General features: G+C 40.4%; 1 protein-coding gene across 2 annotated transcripts; it reads right to left on the bottom strand.

Annotated features, from left to right (window-relative positions):
- Positions 1-8,855: 8,855 nt before the first annotated feature.
- On the bottom strand, positions 8,856-19,405 carry LOC137277935 (cell adhesion molecule 4-like). 2 transcript variants are annotated; one of them, XM_067809948.1, is made up of 10 exons: positions 19,334-19,405; positions 18,840-19,193; positions 17,577-17,876; positions 15,292-15,558; positions 14,604-14,726; positions 11,404-11,425; positions 10,949-11,026; positions 10,616-10,637; positions 10,223-10,278; positions 8,856-9,481 (listed from the first exon to the last, which is right to left on the bottom strand). In XM_067809948.1, the coding sequence occupies exons 1-7, from the start codon at positions 19,374-19,376 to the stop codon at positions 10,984-10,986; spliced, it is 1,152 nt and encodes a 383-aa protein (XP_067666049.1). In that variant the 5' UTR covers positions 19,377-19,405; the 3' UTR covers positions 8,856-9,481; positions 10,223-10,278; positions 10,616-10,637; positions 10,949-10,983. The 2 variants fall into 2 exon arrangements, with proteins under 2 accessions (XP_067666049.1, XP_067666058.1); XM_067809957.1 differs by having other exon boundaries at positions 8,864-9,481; positions 10,971-11,026; positions 19,334-19,402.
- Positions 19,406-24,547: the final 5,142 nt, after the last annotated feature.

The raw sequence follows: 24,547 nt of genomic DNA on the forward strand, positions 1-24,547 counted from the left end.
TCAACTCGAAGTCGCACTCTGCGATATCACCTACCTACCGCAATGGACTAACATTAATATCAGCAACAATAAGCTGTTCGTCAGTGGGGCTCGCAGCCAGATAACTGACGGCTACTACAGCGTGTGCTCTCTAAACGACGAGGTCTTCAAACCCCTGGGAGCCGAACTCAAGATGAACGACTCAAACGGCACAGTGGTGTTAATCAACAACGGAAGAACCTCCTTGAGGCTCGGCCGACCATTAGCGAGTATACTCGGTATGTCTCCTGACGAGATAAAACCAACAACAACCGTCACAGGCACGAAGTTACCCGACCTAGTACCGTACCGAGAGCTGTACATTCATCTCGATCAGGTGAGCACAACGTACAACATTCAAGGAGGTCACCCTTCCACTATACTGAGAGCAGTGCCGGTGAAAACTGAGAAATTCAACGACGGTAGAACCGAGTCGTTTTCACCACGGCAGTATAAGAGATTAACCCAGGGCAACATACCTGAGCTGACAATATCGGTGTTAGATATAAATCATAATCCTGTAAATATAGGATACCTCAGCTTAACGCTTCACGTAACATGACCAGCGCACAAGGGCCCGGAGTGAAAAAATGCGTCAATATCGGGATCTCCGACCTCGGAGACACGCGCGGTTTCGACGCTCCCGGAGTAGATGGTAAATCGTACGCCTTGCAACTGAAAAACAACATTTACAAACGCGTTGAAGTCACCTCCGGTGGAACCCTAAGTGATATAGTAGATACCACAAGAGCAACAGTCAACACTAAGTACACCCTTGTCAACACCGGTGATAATAATTGGATAATATACCCATCGTTCGGGGGTAAACTGTTCGACTTAGACGATGTTGAGAGCACTACCGTCGTCAAAAACAAACCATATATGCTCGTATTCACCGAAGATGACAAGTGGGTGTTGTTACCCGAGAACGACTGGTTTCTCAATATTAGACTCGTCTCCCCCTACGTGTTCACTGATAACAAAGACAACCACCTAAACAAAGTCGTGAACAATGGAACCCTGCTCGTGGCTTACGTCCCAACTCAGAGACGTAGCATAGTCGTCAGCCCAGTCAACACTATAGCAGCCCACATGCTATCGAGTAAACCAGCCATGCAAAACGTGAAATTGCAGTTGGTGTCTGAATTCGAAGGCGTGGTCAAGATACTAGAGAGTCTACCGGCAAACTCAACATTGATCATCAAAGTCTACCTAGGGGAACCATCGGTGAATGAGGTCGAGATCGTGAAGGGGATCAAACTCGGGTGGGTGAAACGACACCAGTATCAAGTTTGCAACGTTTACGTGCGGGTGGGTGTCGGCTCCAACACCAGTCTGCAGGGGGTCAACGTGATCGTGGAAAACAAGATATCACTAATCAATATCTTCCTGCCTGACAACATACACTTCATGGGTATGAAGTTAACCCCTGAATTATTATCAGAAAACCAGTTGGAAATTATATCGTAATAGTATAATAATGACCAGTCATCATCCCAACACTACACTTAACGACCTGGGAGATACGGAGGGATTCGATCAGCCTGGTGAGGAAGATGAATTTTACATCCTGCACTTTAAAGACAACGTGTACAGACGGGTGTCGTTATCAGATTTAAAAGAACCCAAATGGCTGATCAACTTAACACCCACCTCACCTTATATCACAATAGACGCAGATACGGGGCGTATCTCTAAGATTAGGAACAACGGTATCTGGGCCGGGGATTTCATTCCGGAGAGGGGATTAATAAAACTTACAAAAATGGGTTATCGGCTTTCTTCGAAAATAAATTAACATTTAGTAATCCTGAAATAATATCCCCCCCTTTCACACTCATCATAGAAGTCTTCTTTGAGTATTCAGACAATGGAGACCCCCCAATAGTACACCAAATTTTACCCGAGGTGTTAATGAGCTGGTTTAGCATACATAAAGGCAAATATTGCCGTATTGTTATACAACAGGATACCACGGGTCCTATAAACCATTTTACAAGCCTCAGTGGGGTTTTTATTACAACAGAAAAATTTATTAGCCTCTCACCTATTACCCTGACTAATAGTCTAGAAATTATAGACTTTAAATTCATTAATAGATTTTTAACTGAAACCCAATTAAAATATCTTTCAAAATATATATTATAGGATGGGTCTGTACCCAGTCGTAGAGGAAGTAGCGAAGACGTTGGAAACCGTAGATGGGTTCCGCTTGAGGCAGTTATGTGATGTGAAACGTCAACTAGAACAAGACCGTGACACGCGAAAAGCATTATGTAAAAAGTACAATAGAGCTTTCAATATCGTGGACGGGGCTGACACTGCCCTTATGGCAACCAGCATGGGACTAGGGGCGGCAGGCGTTGGGTTGTTAACCACCATCGTGGCTGCACCTATAGTGCTAGGTTTTGAAATAACAGCTGGGGTGGCAGGGTTGGCAGGATTGGCGCTTAAGTTGATATCACGCAGACTGTATCGTAAGGCATTGAAACACGACGAGATCAGGGTTCTGGCCGAAGCAAAGCTCAACACAGTGAGTGAGCGTATTTCCACGGCACTCTCTGACAGTAAGATCTCAGAAGAGGAGTTTCGTTCAATCCTCTCTGAACTCACAAAATATAACGGAATGAAACAAGATATTCGGTCCAAGTCTCGTAAGTCTGCTATCAGCGAGGACGAGAAAAAAAAGTACATAGCACAGGGAATACAAAAAGCCCAGCAAGCCTTTATTACGAACACCAAAGAGATCATAGGCGGTTCACATTAAACTGTTTCATTGATATAAACATAACATAGGCCGCCAAAGTGAGGAACCTAACTTGTACTACTTGAGGGATGGGCCGGGTAGGGGGTTTGTAAGAGAAGAATTATTGATCGTACCCTACGGCACAGTGTTACCTCCTACCAAGGCACAGTAATTACCGCCAACTTTTTTGTAGTAGGGGTAATAGTAGCAAGAGCTAAGGGCCCAACCAAAGCCTTATTTACTAAATAAGGCTTTGTAGAGACATTTCTTGAAAGTGGTCCAGAACCCCTATTCCCTATACTACTAGAATGAAGGAAACAGCTATTTGTGCTGCATTGCAACATGGTCGTTACACACAATAAAATCGGTTTATGGATTAAGCATGAGCCAAAGTGAGTGAATGTGTTGCAATATGGAAAGAACTAGATGACATTGAAAACTCTGTATCTGAAACAGTTAATACAGCTTCTACAGGTACAGTTAAGTTCTATCTGAAGTGTTCCCAAAACGTTAGTGAAAAGACACTGAGAGAGCTTTGAAATGAAAAGTCAAGGGCTGTTTGAGTATAGGTAGGTTCGATTCTCCTTCTATGAAAACTTGCTGAAGTATGTTGCATTTTTGGCATTCATGCCATAAATGGTACATTATGTGACCAGTTTATATGCTTTGCTTATAATAGTTGCAGTGTTGTAGCCTTTGTTAGGTTCTTCCTCCCTTTTTCCCTTCATCATACTCTTTAACTCATGTCACTTGCTCGTGTCATGCACAGTCAAGCTCCCCACATCGGTCTTTGAAACACATTCACCTCTAACAGCAATACACATGAGGATAAACCGGACAAATGGACAAAATACATGTGGCACGAGGGTGAAAATAGTGCATTCTTTACAAACTTTAGGTTACACTTTCACACTGATAACTCTTTTTCCGAAAGCAGCTGATCACACAAAAACATACATTTGCTTTAACAAATGAGAACACAACCGGTGTGGTGGGATTAGGAATTCAAAATATAAAGCATGAGAAATATGCGGCACTCAGAGCTCAAAGAGATCACAATGAAGAAAGACAGTTACGAACACGCTTCAAATATACTTTCAAATCCAAAACACATTCACAAGCTCTAACCCTAAATTTTTTGGGGAAACATTTTCAACTAATATCACAGTTGCTACGGTTGATAAATTGGTATAAGAAGGTATAAGAAATATCCTTCGAAATATCAAAATATTACACAGACAAGTCTAAAATACTGCGAGTGAGTAGTTGGTTGCATGGCTGTTAACACTCATAAACATTCCATACATATGGCGACGATCTGTAAATAATCGAGTCTGGACCAGACAACCCGGTGATCAGCACCATGAGCATACATACATGTATTTGGGATACGATGACATGTGTCAACCAAATCAGAGAGATAAACGATCCCGTTAGTCGTCTCGTACGACAAGCAATGGGTAATGAAGACCAATTCCTGCCCTGATCTTCACATGTATACTGCCATCTTTAACTCCACAAAAGCACACGCATTTATATATGATTCATTACGTTTTAGTTTAGGCGCATTCATTTACTTATCTACCGTTCTGTTAACTCCACTCACGTGCTACAACGAGGGCCTGTCTACATCCAGTAACTTCCTGTCCAATGCTCCTGTCAACGGGTGCATGTGATCGACGTGATTACTTACATGCAATACTTTGACGAAATGAAGGCATAGTTTAGTTGTTCAAACTTCTTCAGTTGGTTTCACAAGATATGACGAACAAGTATACATGAATGAGATGAGCGGACTTCCAGCTCAACCCCAGGGCCTTTCCTTCGAGCGGCATTATCCTGCTCACGGTCGTCCCTACACAGACAGTCGGAATGCCGGTCTCCACACTCACATCTCACGTCTCACGTACAGTTTAGATGTGAGCATACATATATATGTAGTTTTTAACAACAATAGACAGGCAAAAATGCAAAAAAGGACAGATAGAGAAACAATAGCACTTCCTTCTACAGTTGATGTGATGACAGACACAGCCAAGGGGGATGACCAATAAAGGTCATAAATGTCATATAAGGTAATTAATGGAAGTGACAAAGAGGAACAAGGTAAATGACAAAACAATGTACTCTGCGGTAGTGATAAAGAATAATAATAACTAAATATCATATAGCCTGGCTACATAGTTTTTGGTCTGTAGAAATATTTGGACATGACTGTCCTGAAGTAGACACTATAACACTTCTTTGACAGTAGTAAGTACCAGCGTCCTGTACAGTGACATTGTAGATAGTAAACCTCAGCTGTCTGGTGTATCTGATCCTGGTCCTGTAGCCGGTATGGCTGTTGTTGAGTCCCTCTAGTCGGTGTGAGCTAGTGATGACTACTAACAGTTTCTAAGATACCGAACCTACATAAACAAGGAGTATACTGAGCTGACATTCTCCTGGTTCATGATCATGGTAACATCTTCACCAACACGTGTAACAGTGTATGGGTATCCAGTTGTCATGGAGGCAAGACCTGCACTCAAAACAAATATTACTCATGAAAACAAGGCTAAAAGTTTACATAAATATTCAAGCACATTATTTAAGCTCGCTCAATATATTACAACTTGACAGATACATACCACATATACAGACACGCAAACGAAATGTAAACCAGAAATTAAGGCGTCAAAATATCTAGTTTCTCTAAAAACTATTTTCTTAGACAAAACTGGTCACTTATAAAAAGTCATGTAAAGCTCATTTAATAGTTTTTTTTTCAGCTGACAGGTACATACCGCACACACGTAAGCCCCAAAAGAGAATGTGAGTCACAGACATGGCTACTAGCGTGGTAAATTCATACTGACACATCACGCACTGTAACAATTTTTTGCAAGAGATGAAATATTTAGTTTCGCTGGATAATATTTCCCTGGAAAAAATGGGTAACTTCCCGTTGCATTTAAACACATGCCTACGAGGTCGTGGCCTTTAATAGTCAGTAACTGGTTGTTTACATTCATATGGACAGACAAGTAACGTTGATGACAGACTACTCACAAACCTACCTTTGGTTGGTAATGTTGCAGTTATATCGCAGAGCTCTGTATGTAATCGAGTCTGGACCAGGGAATCCAGTGAACAATAGCATGAGTCACCCGATTCCATTACGACATTAACTCGCAAGGTTCCCCCGAAGAAGGAAAGAGTTCACTGACTGTAATGCGAAATTAAAGCGATTCCACAGGAGGACAGATGGGGACTACAGAGGTCTAGAGGTCAGACAATAAAAGTACAGTTTTACTTGTTCTGTCGCCTCATACCACGACATCTCTTCCCTTGAAGACCCTACGATACATCGAAAAACTCTTCCGCCGTTTCTGAACAGACTGATCCAACATTCATCTGTAGACAGCGCTCTCTCCCAATCACGTCGCTGCCACCGACGTACAGTTGCAGTCGGCGTTAGCTGTGTAGTCGGGGGATCAAAGTCATCGCACGGAAGGAGCGTGCCAGCCATACCAAGTCGTTGAAAGACTGTTCGTGTGCTGATGGCGTGTCCTAGTATTGTAGCTGCCGTCCATATCACCGTCACGAATGTGTTCCGAGGGAAGACTTTCAGTTCGTGTCGTGACTCTTTCCGATTTCATAATTTCAAGCATCTTTAGAATAAAATATGTATCTATTTAGGAAAAAAAGCGTCGTACATTTTGGACAATTGCCTACGAAAATTACAGGCAATCCTATAGTTGATAGGCAATCTCTCGAGTGCGTGCCATTGTATACGTATCAGGGTATTAATTGCTTCTCCTAATATATCATCGTGGAATAAGCATATTGTATGTGTTATTGAAAACTGGAGATATTAAAACTAAATGACCATGTTTCTCAATCTTAAACATGTCAAAGTTCACTCTGGTAACGACTATCAGGACCCAGTATCTCTAAAGTTAATAGAACCAAGGCGCTGTACGTTTATCTGTATTGCATGTATATATCCCAGGGCCAAATCCCCTACCACATATGCCTTCGTGGAATACTTGCGACTGGCCATCGATGCTTCGTATAAATTATATGACATAATCTCCAATTCACGTCAAAACAACGTTATCGTAAGTTGGTGTTTTTTTTGTTTGTAAACCCGATTATCTGTGATAGCTAGATTAGAGAATAGAACATGGATTACAGTCACAAATCAGAGAGTCTAGTAAATTCAGTCAAGTATATAACCTTACTTTCTTTTAGTCCGAGAAGTCTTTACTTATTCTTTGTTAACTTTAATCTAATGGACATCTCTTTACTGTTTGTTTCCCTTTACACTGACTTCAGGTTGATGTGCAACGGTTCAGCCTTTATATCGTATGGTTCATATATTCTGCATCAATGTTAAAAATTGTTTATATAAGACTGTTAACAGTAAGTTGTTTTGTGAAAATGTAGATTCTGTGAACGTCCACAGTGGTGACGTGTAGAGTATTAATTGAACAATTATCCTGACCATTCTAGTATCTGTAACAAATCTACATGTGATGTTTAGGTCCTTTACTCGCTAATTGCTTTGTGAACATGTTGTTCACACAACAGAATCGTAAGATGGACTATTTCCAGATTTCATTTCTTCCTAATGCTGTCGGGATTCAGTTGCAAAAAGTTGATGCATAACTCAGTCTTCTGGAAACTCAAATATCAGAAGAATGAATAAAGTCAAGCAAATTGATGTCATTAATGACTTGAGGTATGCTGCCAAAAGTACCTTTTCAGAAAGTATAACCTCTAGGTTTAGAACTGCAGAAGAGAGGGGAGTGACAGTCCGGTTCAAGGGAACATTGTAATCTTGCCACATGTCCTGCATCAAATATGCTATCTTAAAGTAGGTATATATAATAATCTAAATCAATATTTCATGGAACATTTAAATGTAAGAATATACAAAGGATTTCTGCCACATATACCCAATACTGTGTAGGTTGGTGTCGATGTGAATGGTTTGTATATTTGTTACGCTCTCTAACTCAGCAAACCTCAAACTCATGCAGTAAAATAGGAATAATTTTAGTGTCAAATATCTTGAAGAATAATTCAAACGGAATTGGTATAAATCTATGTAATATCTGTCATAGTACAGTGTGAGAGAGTTAGGGAATCAGTTCTCTTGGTAGGAGGTCTGACCATACCAACCCATACACAACATATGAGTACGAGGGGATATAAAAATGTTCTAATTATCGCCATGAATTTATTGTAAATTATGTTGAAACTGATAAGGCAATATAATTAATATGAGTAATCCTTACCTAGTTAATGGACCAGAAACTATGTGAGGGTGTTAGTCCGTGCGTGCGTGCGTGTGTGTCCACTCCCGCGTGTGCATATATGTTGAAAATGGGTATTATATTTATGTCGAGTTTTATTTGAGGTGCTGACAATCAAAAGATCACAATCGGAAACCGATCTGATGAGTTATAGAATTAAGAAATTGTGGAGCCTTAGCCGACAAGCCCATCCACTTAGCTCATGTGCAAATTACCATGTGCAATCCTATTATATATCTAGTGTTTGATATATAGAGAAACCTAAACCATGTCCCATGTAATACCATATTTATCAACCGAGTGAATGGTTTGGTATCTAAATCGCTTTCGCTCGTTAGATACCGATACCATTCACCAATTTCATAAATATGGTGTTACACGGGACACAGTTTCGTATTTTATTTATTACTCACCCAGCATTAGCAAAATAATGTCGAGCAAAGTACTTCTTTACTAGGAATTCAACGAGTGTGATGACACTAAGCTTTCCGAGAGTCAAGCAAGGTCTAATGCTATTGTGACCGAGGTATGAGCATTTTGACGTCATAACTATAAAACACTTTGACGTCATACGTACGCCATCACGCAATGTTATTACACAATGTGTAATAACTTTCTAAAATTATCTAACAGTGATGTCTACAACGGATGAATAAAAAAGTATTCATCGGTGCGGTGAGAAAGCATAAGAGTTAAATCTTCCTGATAAAACAGGTTAAAGCTATATTGATTGAAAAATTGTGTTTTCACATTATCGCTGTTGATGAAATATAACATAAGTTTCATGAAACGGAAATAAAAGGTTACGGCTTTATTAATTGAATAAGAACGTTTATGCTAAATCAGTGTTGTTAATATACTACAGTTAGGGTCAAAGATCGATACCAGTACAATCCTCTGTTAAAATGGCATCGTGGAAAACATTTCCTGTTGTTTGGTGATTAGCGAATGTAGTATTCTGTTTTGGCAGGTGAAACGTCAGCTTGTTGAGATGTTGAAATGTATAGGCTCTGTTGAAAAGTGGAGACACGTGCAGATGTGGAACTGTACCATCAGTTTAGACTTCACCTGGCACTGTGGTCCTCTGTCGAGGAGTATGAAGGATGGAGACACATGCAGATGTGGAACTGTACCATCAGTTTAGGTTTCACCTAGTACTGTGGTCCTCTGTTGAAGAAGATGAAGGATGGAGAGACGTGTAGATGTGGAACTGTACCATCAGTTTAGGTTTCACCTGGTACTGTGTTCCTCTGTTGAGGAAGATGAAGGATGGAGAGACTTGTAAGTGTGGAACTGATCCCGCAGGAGTCGTTCGTAATCGTGTAGGGGTAAGACATCGTTGCTGGAAGCACGAGGTACATAACTGAAGTCACGGGATAATCTCTCTGCCATCACAGTGAGATATTCACCACATCTGTAAGTACAACATTATGCTTATATTGCACTTGGCCATAGGTGCATGTATTTTTCTTTCAAGCAGTGTGCAGCGGAAATCACGTCCTATAAACCACTTCAACTATGATCATAGATTTCCAACATTTTTTTAGCAAATTGTGCATCAGTTACATAGGCACTTTTGCTACTTTCTCTGTCATTTCCACAGGTAATTGATGCCGGCTTATAGTCTAAGATTTCTACAGGTACGTTGGGTAAATGGTACAATTGTGAAAATGGTGTATTTTCTAGTTCCTGTTAAGGCACTATTTATCTTAATGACATAAATAATGTCAACTGACCAAATAGTATTTTTCTCTACAAGAACTATAACACAATAAAGTAAGCAGGTGATGAATAAGGAAGAATCATTCACCGGGATGACCATTACAGCTCTCCAGACTAGTGGATCCTTTTCCCCAACACGGCCTATCACCAATATCTGGTAGTGCTTTATGAACACTGAGAAATGTCCTAAGTATTCGCACATCTAGAATATCCGACTCTATTTACAATGTTATAGCTATTCTATTATGGCTGTTTCAGACTAAATAATCGGGGGTTTTGGTCTCCTTGGTTGGTTTGAGACACGAGTCCTGTTGCAGGCTTCAGACACTAGACAGTTCGAGCTACGTTTACTCGACATATCAGTACCCTATACAGCAGTTCGAGTTTCACAGTCGTTACATATCATGCTAGTTGTTAACCTTTAGACACCAACCTTCTATTTCCTGGTAGCTCCCATCGTTTTCGTCTTCCCTGTGATACGGCACCACACTGATGAAAATGAACATTGAACATGAGCATAATGAGAGGAAATTATTAAGCTATGACACACTCTCAGTTCATATCGCGCTCCTAGTCGTGTATAGTTTTGTCTGGTTGGTTTGCGTTTTAACGCCGCACTCAGCAATATCACAACTATATGTTGACGATCTGTAAATAAATGGTCTTGGACCACATAATCCAGTGTTCAAAAGCACAAGCGTCGATCCCGTTCGTCAGCTTTTACGACAAGTATGGGTTGATGAAAACCACTTTACCACGGGTAATTACACCAATGTGGTGATGAAATATTTATTCATCTTACTTGAAGATTGATGAACATACTCACCGATGACGAGCACATCCTCTCTCTGAAAGTTTAAAGTGTGTGGGAACAATTATGCATACATACTCAAAGTATATATTTATTTCTTGCACACTGATGTTACCATTTTTTCTCCATTTAGAAGTTTAAGAGTTTAAGATATACTGTACATCATACGGTATGAGTTTCAGTAGAAGGTCAATCAGTGCTAATAGTTGTCAGAATTATAAAATGTTAATAGACCTGTAGTTTTGGTTGCAAAAAGTTAAGGACTGTTTTTCAGATATTCTACATAACACTACCCCTTAAATAATTCGAATGACCTGTTTAACATCTGAATCAACCGACGTGACGTACTAGAATGAAGTCCAGCACCGACCTACTATCTCCTCTTAGCCTCCGTCTGTGTTTGCGTCACGGGTGTAAGTGACAACGCTGGGGGAAGGAAATGTAGAAAGTGGTTGGAATCAAGGATATTTACAAAAAGCAATCCGCTGTCCTCAGACAAAGAATCTTGCAAAAGGACAAAATAGTTGTTACAGTTATATGCATGAATGTGTTAGCAAAATGGGTAAGCAAGTTAATAGTATTTGAAGCTCTTCTAACGTTTGCCTGAAAGAACGAAATCTTTTTGACACCAACAGCTCATTAACGATGTGCCATTAATTCTGCTTGGGCTTATGCTTCACATATACTGCTACTGATAAGTGAAATAGAGCTAATCAAATCACTGTATTTCTGATTAAGTGTTTCCACAATAGCAGCTACTACATAATTTTAAGTCAGCTGTTTACACATTTGGCCTTACTCACCGATTATATGTGCATCCTCTACCTGAAACAAATAATTTTGTGTAAATAATGACATATGCACAATGTTAGATGAAAAATAGAAGATAAACGAATTTCCTGTATAACTATACATCTTTGAAGTGGAAATAAATATCTTGCTATTTGTAGAACGACATGTTTATAGAACAACATGTTTGTACAACGACATGTTTGTAGAACAAACGCAACCTGAGTAACACCAGTGTCTTGAAGCATGAATGTCGATTAAAACTAGTGTCCTGGAGCCAATGTAAACATAAACTTGGAAACTGAAGTCCATTAAACATGTAAATTTGTGCACACTGTTGATTTATATCCTCTTCAAGCATCAACTTGAAGGTTCCATACTGAAGTACTTTAGAAACGCGCGTATCATATTATTATCATTCATTATGGAGGATGCAAAACGAACAGAAACTGACTTTCACAGATGAACTTGATGCATACCAAGAAATGCCCACGTGACCCACCATTTGCTGGAAATCACCTTTTCACCTGCAAATTCCGTGAAAATGCGTAAACGTGGCGTTTTCACAACACATTGTCAGATCAGTCAACTGTGTACCGAAATCACACCGAAATTTTGAACTGCACCAAATTGCTGACTTTGGCACAACACGTGGCACATCTTTGACAACCATGTGTCTAGCCCGAGATCGTCGCATACAAGTTCAAGCCAGCCTCCAGAACAGATATTAGCATTCATGGAAGAATGGATATCGTCAGTCTCCAGACGGTACGATGGCGATTACGTCAGCAAGGGCTGCGTGCGCATAAGTATTCTATTCACTGACGAGTCCTGATTCCATCTCAGTCATGCGTATACAAGGATCAGAGTGACGTGGACAGCGTAACGGTGATTGTTGAGTTCAGCAGCGTTGAGGGAAGCGTATTACTAATGATTTGTTGAGAGATTGATAGTCATGCCGGGACACGTGTGGACGTCTGCTGTAGCCGAGTTACAGATCAAAATGATAATTACTGAGAACAAGAGTCGTTCCTGCTCCCAGCATGGCGCCAGATCAACGTCTTCAAATTTTGCACCAGGATTATGCAAATGACGGTCATAACCGTTACTGACATTGACTCTGTGAAAGTTTTGAGCGCGTTTGGAAATAAATTTGATCCCTTCATCGTTATCGTTAATTCAACTTTGCACTGACTACTTTTGTTTTTTCTTGTGTTTCAACCCTGATTGACAATTTCAGTGTCAAGAGGGACAAGTTCTTTCCTTCGTTTAAAACGGAGATTCAACGTCTTATCCCAGTGATGCGTTTCTAAAGTAGTTCAGTATACTTCACAGTCTCCTCTCACAATCTGTCCTCTTTCAAACTCTTCCTTAAAGGACATCAAGGACACTTTTACATTTAATCAAGATACACCACAGACACGTCACAAATCACACCTAGAGAGAATCACTTAATATAGGTAGGACAAAATCATCATTTCCTTGAAAATGTATCACATGTCAGTATGAAGTGAAATAATTATCAGCTAGCTTTCTACTGAGTATGGGTGGAAATAGACATCAGAGGCTACATACCAAAGTATCTTTATATGTTTTGCAGACAAAGAAGAGGCATGAAATCAATACTTATTAGTACTGCTTAACATTTCTATATGTGCATAGTGAGTGAGTGAGTTAATATTTAACGTCACAACGGCAATATTTCAGCCATATCGTGACGAGAACATTTCTATATTGAAATGAAATATGTATACATTATAAACACCTGTCGTCAAAGGACAGTAAAACAACTAGAATATCACAGTTACAATTAAAACTAGTGTGGAGAGTTAAAACGAATACCACTATTTGGACAATACAATATAAAATACGGGCTGTAGATCGCCAACAACTGAAGATAGATCACCATACTAGGGACCATGGGGACTTACATTACTTTTGCTACCTGCATGGGCCCTAGCTGGATTTACACCATCCCCTCAGCCGTTGGTGATTGTAGGAAAATGTAGCCGAAATTTAAAATGACAAAAATACTACGATTAAAAAATTGGTCAGTTTAGATTTCACTTTGAAAGTTTTGGGACTTACGTATTCCTCTCAGGGGGACAATAATTTTATGCTACTTTAACCCCCTTTGAGGGTACAGCCACTAACAATCGCAGTTGACAATTCTTACCACCATGGTTAAAATATCAGCTTTCTATTTACAAAACATATTATTCAAAATTTATGTAATAATTCTATTTCCTTTAAGAATTCAATGATTAAATGAAAATTAACATGAAAAAGATCCTTCATTGTTTTGACATTAAAATATTTATCCCTTGTGATGGCAAAATCAATACAGTCAAGCATGATATGCTTGACCGTGATTCCTTCATCACAAGGGATACAAAACGGAGGATCCTCACCTTGAAGTATATATTCGTGAGTGTATCCAGTATGGCCAATGCGACATCGTCGCATAACAACCTCCTCAAATCTGGACTGACAACCCAAGAAGGTGTAACCGATATACGGTTTTATGGCATGCAAATTATTTATGCCTACTTGAGTGTCCCACTTCTTCTGCATCAGATCCCTGATATAAGATCTTATTGTAGCTTTATAATCTGAGTATGGGATAAGAAGTGGTGTCACAGATTTGTTGAGTGCTGCCTTAGCAGCGAAATCGGCCATTGTATTACCAGAGATTCCGACATGGCTTGGTAACCAACAAAAGACGATGTGGCACTGGCCAGTAGCAAGATCATTGTATAATTCGATGATTTCAATTACAAGTGGATGTTGAGAAGACAAATTTTTAATAGCCTGAAGACAAGAAAGAGAATCCGAAAATATTGTGTAATGGTTATATTTAGGTTGCTTATTAATATATTTAAGAGCCGTGAGTATGGCATTAGCTTCTGCCGTGAAAATAGAGCTATTGTATATGTGCATAGATGTATATGAGTTGTGGGGTAAAACTGTTTAAAGTACTACATTGGTAACTATCTGATCCCCCATCCCCACCTTCCTAACCAGCGCGTCGTTTTCCCAGACTGCCATACGTTATTCACTACATATAAGAAAATGCAAAGGGATAACTTACTGACGATGCACTGAACACACGGACACGCACAAGCATCCACTCAACACGCTATTAAGTGAGATCGGTATAGAACCAAAGTGTTTGTGAGTTCTAGTCATTCACTGTCACATCACACCGTTTTACCTCCACGTCTCTGTTTTCTACAAACAACAACCATGACGACGACAGTGATGATCACGATCAGGATGGAGCAGACAGAAGTCACTGGGACGATGGAATCGACACCAGATTCATTAACCTCACGTGCTGAAACATTTAATATGGACAATATTCAGTTTAGCATTGTATAATCCTGTTTACTTTTCAGAAACAAATAACGTCCAAGATATGTTGCTTTATTTAAGGTACATGATGTGATTACAAAATACCAGAGATATAATTTATACCAGGATTAGAAATATAATCTGCGCCCCGGTTAGTGGGTGGGTATGGGTGAGGGGGTGAGCGGGTAAATTGGTGGGTATGAGTGAGTGAGTAAATGAGTGGAGTTTTATATCACTTATAACCCAGAAACATCACCCCTCTTAAGAAGATTTTAATTAGGTTCACGACATGTCAACTGGGTTGACCCTTCCGATGTTCATCTGAAATAACACTTTCAAACACCAATACAACCAGTTCCGTTCTCGATACAACACCCATCGATCCATTTCATAGCGGGATCCAATAATAATGGTCAAGTTGCCAGTGCTACAGTCATTGCATCCATTTGAAGGGAGTAAAAACTTCATTACATATCTCATGCAAATATAATCTTGAATTTTACATATTCTGTCACAAAGCATGTTTCCGGAATCTGTAGAGGCCTTACTGAAGACCTCTAGTGTCAGGTTGCGTGATGCACTCCCATGGCTGTTGTTGACGTGACACGTGTACTGTCCAGACACAGACACATCTATAGCTGGTGTAGACAACACAGCCTCCCTTTGTCCTGTAATCACCATCTGTCTGGATGTGTCCCACCAGGTTACAGTGCAGGCAGGGTTACAGTCAGCAGAACATCTCACTGTTACAGGTTTCCCTTCTTCTACCCCCAGCTTGTCCCTTGTGCCGTGAAACTGTATCTGGTCAGGTCCATCTGCAAAGCATGTGAGATAATCAGAAATAATAATTTGATAACTTGATATTTTTTTCTATCATACCAATACCACCGTACATCAATTTCACTTGAATTGATTTTTCATCAACTTTCGGTTTAGAGGTTTTATTTTTTTTTCTCATGCCAATTCTTCTTTAGTGTTGATCACATCCACATCTGCTAGCCTTGTCGAGTCTAGGCTCACCAATATAAGACTCCCAGTTTCAAAGATCTTACTGTTGTCACGAAAATATTACATTCAAATGCAAACAACGACACATTACGCACATTCTGTTTTTGTTCCTCTAAGTCATACGTGTACGTATCAGTCAGGTATATCCGACTGGATGGTCGACCGCGAGCTGGAGTTTCCCCGCTCGGTGGAAACGTCCAATGTTTTGTTTGTACGAGTTGGATAGCCGCTCAACTGTGATTTTGTTAACAGCTGGAATCTACATTCAACTGTATTTTGTATGTACACGTCCGATATTGTCATTGGTATGCTCCGCCTGACCAACGTTGACAATTCGATTCATGTATTATCTTGACGTTCCTGTATATCTCATCTGATGCCCTTACGATTATATCTCTAATGATCAGTGCCTGTACCAGATATTGTCAACGTTTCATGCATTTTACCGTATTCTTAATTGTAAACCCAATATTGTCACTATTTTAAAAAGAAGCGTTTTTGAGGACAAAAGCCCCATGAGTGAGGGAGTGGATTGAGTTTTACGCCGCACTCAGCAATATTCCAGCTATATAGCAGTGGTCTGTAAATAATCGAGTCTGGACCAGACAATCCAGTGATCAATAACATGAGCATCGATCTGCGCAAATGGGAACCGATGACATGTGTCAACCAAGTCAGCGAGCCTGACCACCCGATCCCGTTTGTCGCGTCTTACGAGAAGCAGAGTGGCCTTTTATGGCAAACATGGGTTGCTGAAGGCCTATTCTACCCCGGGACCTTTACGGGTACTCAGGCAGGTCGATAAATCACATGGTCAAATCACACACTGCTGACTGAAAATTGTAAACCTGAAATTTTCATGCCATACTTCAATCACCTAACAAAGGGGAGAACTGAACGAACAACTTTGCTTTGAATGAAATCCATGTGGTGATGCATTCTCAAAACATCCATTATTATTGTATCAACATTGATTCAATCCCATATATCTCCCAATTTCGACAATCGTACATTGAAAGTACAGTTCCCCTACTTTTTGGAAGAGTATATAATTATGAAATCATCATGTTGAAACACGATCAACGCTGAAATATCAGTTCTAAGGTAACCAGTTAAAACCCTCTTCGTTTAGTGAACGCCCACCTCTCAGCAATGTTCGCTTGAAATGTCGTGAATTTTTATCCCCGTGGTTGGTATTGAGTCTCCTGTCTTCCGTATTTTCCTGATGTTTTACATAACCTTGTTTTCACCTTTGCCCGTCACCGTGCATTTACATTCCCTGAAATCTGCATATTTGACGCGACGCTAGAATTGCATGCCTAAGGAACATAAATTGGCGCTTTCGTAACCCGTATCATCTGATTCAGTACATATTATGTACTGTTAGTTTTGTGTTGATCTTTTGTATTTGAGCTGAGTGGTCCGAGCCCGGTTTTGCTCATTTAAAACATATGTCTAGGTGAGCAACAATGACATGCCATAATTTTAAAGTGTTCGTGTATATTCGACATAACACCTGACACCGCTTGCCTTTGAAGCTGAAAGCCTTCACCACAGATTCTGGCTGTGTTCTCTTCCGCAAGTTCTGTATCAACGGACAGCAGTAATGCCTTTTTGTTAGCGCTATGAGTAAACTTGGTAGGTGTGGAGTTTGGAGCTATAGAAATGGACACATTATTATGTTGCTGTCATTAAGTCCCATCCGAACCACAAAGGTATTATCACAATAATGATTCGGGACATAAAGGTTCTATGTCAGTTGTATGCTAAGGTGCACAGATATGCGAGGTTCCTGTACCGTAAACAAAGCTACGTTCTTACTCACAGAGGACATCCAGTACATGTCCGTGACTCCAGTCAGACTCCAGCCCCTCCTCCACAGCCTGGCACCTGTAGGTGTCTCCCTGGTTCTCTCTGCTGACGTGTGTTATTATCAGGTCATCTCCACCTGTAGGAGACTCATCACCAGATTCTAGCAGGGGCCTGTCCCTCATCCAGATGTAGGTCATGGTCAGTGGGTGATGGTCCTGGGGTAGAACCCGGGAGGAGGAGGAGCATGTGAGGGTAACATTCTCACCTGATACAGGTGAGGCAGGTCCGGTGATGGTAGGTGTGGTTGGCTTCTCTGTGAAATAATGTAACAAATGATCCGAGACTTTAACACCAGTGCCAATAAACATGGTTTTACTAAATGTGTGGTTGTCCTCTCTGTGAATCGACTGATAATAAACTGAATAAAGTAAATGCTCTGACACTTGTATTTATTTACTATTCGCCTTTATTGTCAATTAAATAAGCGCCAGCGACACGCTAATACTCCTAACCGGTTTGTTGATTAAAAGTACATGTACTACACAACTACTTTCCCCCCGGTCAAATGAATAAATCTTTTGCCCGGAGAGAGGGGGTTGGCTGGATTGATCCCAAGGTGCGTCGCAAAAATGACGTTAGATATGCTGGATGTTGTTACAGACAGATAGTTTATTTGACATATCACAGGATCTGAAAGTATGAAACTAGCACGCTCCTGGCGTTCAGAGAAGTTGTCTAGTGTATCACAGCGTTCCATTAGCTCACGTCTGATATCATCATATAGTGGACATTTTAAAAGGACATGACATTCGTCTTCGCCTTCATCTGTACAAATAGAGCATGTTACACTGAATGGCGCTCGGGATTAATAAATAAGACAGGTGGATTCGGATATACTGGGAGTAAGTTGTTAGTTGGACTGTTCTTTTAACACCGCACTTAACAACATTCCATATGTATGGCGGCGATCTGTAAATAATCGAGTCTGGACCAGACAACCCGGTGATCAACATCATGAGCATACATCTATGCAATTGGGATACGATGACATGTATCAACCAAGTCAGCGAGCCTGACTACCCGATCCCGTTAGTCGCCTCTTACGACAAGCAAGGGGTAATGAAAACCAATTCTACCCGGATCTGTGAGTAGGCTTGCAAGCCCACGCATGCACACGCACGCACGCACACACGTCTTTATGTATCCTTAATTACGTTTTAATGTAGGCGCATTCTTTTACTTATCTATCGTTCTGTTAACTCCACTCAGTACTTACGCACTACAACGAGGACCTGTCTACATCCAGTAACTTCCTGTCCATTGCTTCCCTGACAGTAGTAAGTACCAGCGTCCTGTACAGTAACATTGTAGATGGTAAACCTCAGTTGTCCGGTCTGTGATGGTGAGTCCTCCCCGGTGTATCTGATCCTGGTCCTGCAGCCTGTGTGACTGTTATTGAATACCATTACACGGTGTGACTTGGGCTGGACCAGTAACAGTCTCCCAGCTACCGAACCATTCACCCATACGTAATATACAAAGCTGACATTGTCTGGGTTCATGGTCATTGTAACATCTTCACCAACACGTGTAACAGTGTATGGGTATCCAGTTGTCATGGAGACTAGAGCTGTATACGAAAAGGTAATTAGAATCAGAACTCAATAACACTAGATACGTTGACACATTAGACGTTGCCAAAGATTAAACTGAAAAGCAACTTAATCAGAGATTCAATATATATTTCAGTTTTCGAAGACAGATACATACCAAACCCATATAGAGCTACGGACGCAGTGGCACCCAGAAACATAGTCACTGCTGTGAGCAGAAACAGACAGATGCAGTGTCTGATATAATGCGTCGCATAATGTAGTTTCGCTGGACAATATTTCCTTATAAACATTTCCGGGTGAACCTTACGTTGTGCTACAATATTGCCCTGTGAATAATATATGGTTTTTTTGTGAATATGTCCTCCATCAACGCCCATATGGGTACAATGTGTGAAGCCCATCTCTGGTGATCACCCACTCATTCAACCACTGACTTACTGGTTCACTCATTCACCCACTCACTCACCATTCAACTACTCACGCACCAACGGATTCATCCACTACCTCATCCACCTATTCACTCACTCACCCACCCATTTACTCAACACCCACTCACTCACTCACTCATTCACTCACCCATCCATCACTCACCGACTTACCTATTCGCACCCTTCTTCGCTCACTGATTTACCCGCCCACTCACTCGCTCACCGACTCACCAACTTTTTTTCACACACCCACTCACCCACTGATTCAGCCTTTCAAAAATTAATTCACAAATTCACTCACTGATTCACCAATCACCTATCACTTTCACTGTTTCTGCTGAAAAGTACTGTGTTTGACTCGGGCTATCGCTACAAGTGATACCTATTTAAAACATTGATAATCTGTCCACAAATCTGACATGACGTGAAAACGCAAACACATGAGTATTAAATGCTAAAATCTCAGTGCTTACAAAAACATATTTTCACCTCCTCCACAGCAAGACTGCTTAATTTGAATACACCCCTCTACCCAAACACCACTGAAACCCAACCACTCACACCGAGATTCACGCTCTCGTGAACTCTCAAGAGTAATATTCCCTCTATCAAACATTTACTATTTGACCAGCCACGTCTTTCTCCTCTCACGTACACACATACAAAATATAATGCAGTACGAATATGGCAGGTGGCGTTTTGATGTGAAGAATGAAACACCACTCCGAAATTTTGATAGCAAGTGTAAACCAGCGGGGGAGGGAAAATCCCAGGGATATAGAAACGAGTTCCGTACCTCCGTAAACTTTCTGCGAAGCAGATCTCCTGAACTATTTGTGATAGCTTGTTACACATGTCAAACATGATCCCAAGATGTGTGTTTTCGGGGTTAGATCCAGATATGGTTTCATATTTCCCCGTTTGGAAATGACTTAGCCTGTGATTAAGGGGATGTCAACTTGTTCAGAGCAGATCTCCTACACTATAAATGCTAGCTTCGTAGAACTTGGAACACATGCCAAGCATGATTGATCCCTTTCGGGGATTACACCCGGACATGAATTTTTTTAGGTTTCCATGTCCTTAGCAGATCACCCAAACGTTTGCTTTATCAAACGTGGTACACATGTTCGCTATGTTCACCATGATCCCTAGATGTGTCTTTCGGGTGTTACACCAGTGTGTGAAATTTGTTTCTTATTTTTTGTTTGGTTGGTTGGTTGGTTGGGTTTTTTTCTTTGTTTCCATGACAAGACGTTTGACATTGAAATTGGAACAGAACCTTAAAACTGTTCACTATTACTTCACCAAACTTGGCATATGGATAGGCCTGGTGGTATAGTGACGCCTTCTTTTAGGTTTGGATATCTGCATAAAATATTTTTGGCGTTTAGATGGCAACAACTTCGACCTCGACTGACTTTGGTGGTAGTGTTCTTTCTAGGAGCAAAACTGTAAAACCTTACAAGCCTCCCACTCTGCCATATGCACAGCAAAACACTGGCATACAGTTGCGGGGGATATTGATGACTTTTGTCTTAATGGTTCGTTCCTATTGACAGCAGGGTGATTATTTAGAGAGATATTCAATCTACACACCTCAAGGAATATACAAATATTCCTTTTAAACCTCGTTGCAAAATGCCTGCGATACTTGTGATCATATCCTGTCCTTCACTTGATGAAGGGAAGGAAGTAGCCCAGAAAAGTCGTGTTGTAAATAATAAAGACGTTGTAAATCCATACACGATGCAGTGGTTTCTCAGAAAGCTTCTCCACAGTGACCGACTCTTGGTAGACTTGGTGAAGGATTTCACTTGATGTACATCACTATACTGTCGATCATCACTGTACATCACCATCAACAAAACCTTCAAACTTCAAACCTTGGCAAACAGAGAATAGCTGTGGAATTCCTTGTTTTCGTTATGAGTCTTGACATGCATCATCAGAGGATCATCACATAAATAAATATGTGCAAAAGTACACAATAAGATTCTGCCATGAAGAGCCTCCACATTAATCAAAACCCGGCCTTCCGAATTGATTGGCATACACAAAGGATTAACAGACTTAGAAGCGTTAGAATGGAAATTTCTAAAACAGTGAATCACCATGTTTGAAAGGTATTTTTGACTAATAAGAATGAAGGAAACAGCTGTATGTGCTGCATTGCAACATGGTCGTTACAGACAATAACATTGGTGATTTATGGATTAAGCGTGAGCCAAAGTGAGTGAATGTGTTGCAATATGGAAAGAACTAGATGCCATTGAAAACTCTGTATCTGAAAAAGGTAATACAGCGTCTACAGGTACAGTTAAGTTCTGTCTGAAGTGTTGCCAAAACCTTAGTGAAAAGACACTTTGAAATGAAAAGTCAAGGTCTGTTTGAGTATAGGTAGGTTCGATTCTCCTTCTATGAAAACTTGCTGAAGTATTTTGCATTTTTGGCATTCATGCCATAAATGGTACATTATGTGACCAGTTTATATGCTTTGCTTATAATAGTCGCAGTGCTGTAGCCTTTGTTAGGTTCTTCCTCCCTTTTTCCCTTCATCATACACTTTAACTCATGTCACTTGCTCGTGTCATGCACAGTCAAGCTCCCCACAACGCTCTTTGAAACACATTCACATCTAACAGCAATACACATGAGGATAAACCGGACAAATGGACAAAATACATGTGGCATGAGGGTGAAAATAGTGCATTCTCTACAAACATTAGGTTACACTTTCACACTGGTAACTCTCTTTCCGAAAGCAGCTGATTACACAAAAACATACATGATGGTACATTTGCTTTAACAAATGAGAACACAACCGGTGTGGTGGGATTAGGAATTCAAAATATAATGCATGAGAAATGTGCAGCACTCAGAGCTCAAAGAGATCACAAAGAAGAAAGACAGTTACGAACACTCTTCAAATATACTTTCGAATCAAAAACAAATTAACAAGCTCTAACCCTTAATTATTTTGGGAAACATTTTCAACTAATATCACAATTGTTACGGTTGATAAATTGCCATTAAAATAGGTATAAGAAATATCCTCCGAAATATCAAAATATTACACAGACAAGTCTAAAATACTGCGAGTGAGTAGTTGGTTGCATGGCTGTTAACACTCATAAACATTCCATATATATGGCGACGATCTGTAAATAATCGAGTCTGGACCAGACAGTCCGGTGATCAGCACCATGAGCATACATATACGCAATTGGGATACGATGACATGTGTCAACCAAGTCAGAGAGCCTGACTACCCGATCCCGTTAGTCGCCTCTTACGACAAGCAAGGGATAATGAAGACCAATTCCCGCCCTGATCTTCACATGTATACTTCCATCCTTAACTCCACAAAAGCACACGCATGCACACGCATACACACGCACGTACACACACACGCATGGTTGATTACGTTTTAGTTTAGGCTCATTCATTTACTTATATACCGTTCTGTTAACTCCACTCACGTGCCACAACGAGGACCTGTCTACATCCAGTAACTTCCTGTCCATTGGTTCCCTGGCAGTAGTAAGTACCAGTGTCCTGTACAGTAACATTGTAGATGGTAACCCATAGCTGTCCGATCTGTGATGGTGAGTCCTCCCCGGTGTATCTGATCCCGCTCCTGTAGCCGACTACTGCTGAGTACGTCTACACGTTGTGACTTGGGCTGGACCAGTAACAGTATCTTAGATACCGAACCATTCACCCATACATAATATACTAAGCTGACATTGTCTGGGTTCATGGTCATGGTAACATCTTCACTAACACGTGTAACAGTGTATGGGTATCCAATTGTCATGGAGACTAGAGCTGCACTCAAAACAAATATTACTCATGAAAACAAGGCTGACATAAATATTCAAGCACATTATTTAAGCCCGCTCAATATATTACAAGTTGACAGATACATGGCACCTATACAGGCAAGCAAACGATATGTAAACCAGAAATTAAGGCGTCAAACTATCTAGTTTCTCTGAATAATATTTTATTAGAGAAAACTGGTCACTTATAAAAAGTCATGTAAAGCTCATGTAATTCAAATAATGTTCTTTTCAGCGACAGGTACATGTAAGCCCCAAAACAGAATGTAAGCCAAAGACCTACCTACTAGCGTGGTAAATTCATACTGACACATCACGCACTTTAACAATTGTTTTCAAGAGATGAAATATTTAGTTTCGCTGGATAATATTTCCCCAGAAAAAAACGGTAACTTCCCGTTGAATTTTAACACATGCCTACGAGGTCTTAACCTTAAATAGTCAGTAATTAGGTGTTTACATTCATATGGACAGACAAGTAACGTTGATGACAGATTATTCACAAAACTGCTTTTGGTAGGTAATATTGCAGCTATATCGTAGAGCTCTGTATATCATCGAGCCTGGACCAGACAATCTAGTGATCAATAGCATGAGCATCAACCTGCTCAGTCGGAATACCATGGTATTTCTCAACCAGGTCAGCGAGTCACCCGATTTCGTTAGTCAGACAGATTGTTTTATTCATAACGCCGGCCTGTTTGCCTATAATACAGTTTACAAATACAGTTTACAAGTTTGAAGATATTGTGAGGGAATAAAGCGGTTATTTGGAATATTCGACTGCAATAGTTAGTTGGCTATTATAAACATTTTGTAGCAGTGAAAACTATTCATGCCGTATGTGCTGTTTCTTCTGACAATTGTGAAACATGAGGTTTTCAGTTTGAGTTTTAGGCCGACCAAAATTCTGTTATTGGTAAGAGCCGTGAGACTTTCATCACCTCACAGAAAATAGGCAAGGAGCACTTCAGTATACTCTGCTTTTTCTTTCCTGCCTTTATTGTATTTTCTCAAACCGGCATGAAATGGCTCAATAACGTCCCAAGTGCTAAAACTGCCACATGTTAAGACATTAACTCGCAAGGTTCACCC

The sequence above is a fragment of the Haliotis asinina genome, chromosome 1 (genome assembly GCF_037392515.1).
Source record: "Haliotis asinina isolate JCU_RB_2024 chromosome 1, JCU_Hal_asi_v2, whole genome shotgun sequence".
Classification (NCBI taxonomy): Eukaryota; Metazoa; Mollusca; class Gastropoda; order Lepetellida; family Haliotidae; genus Haliotis; species Haliotis asinina.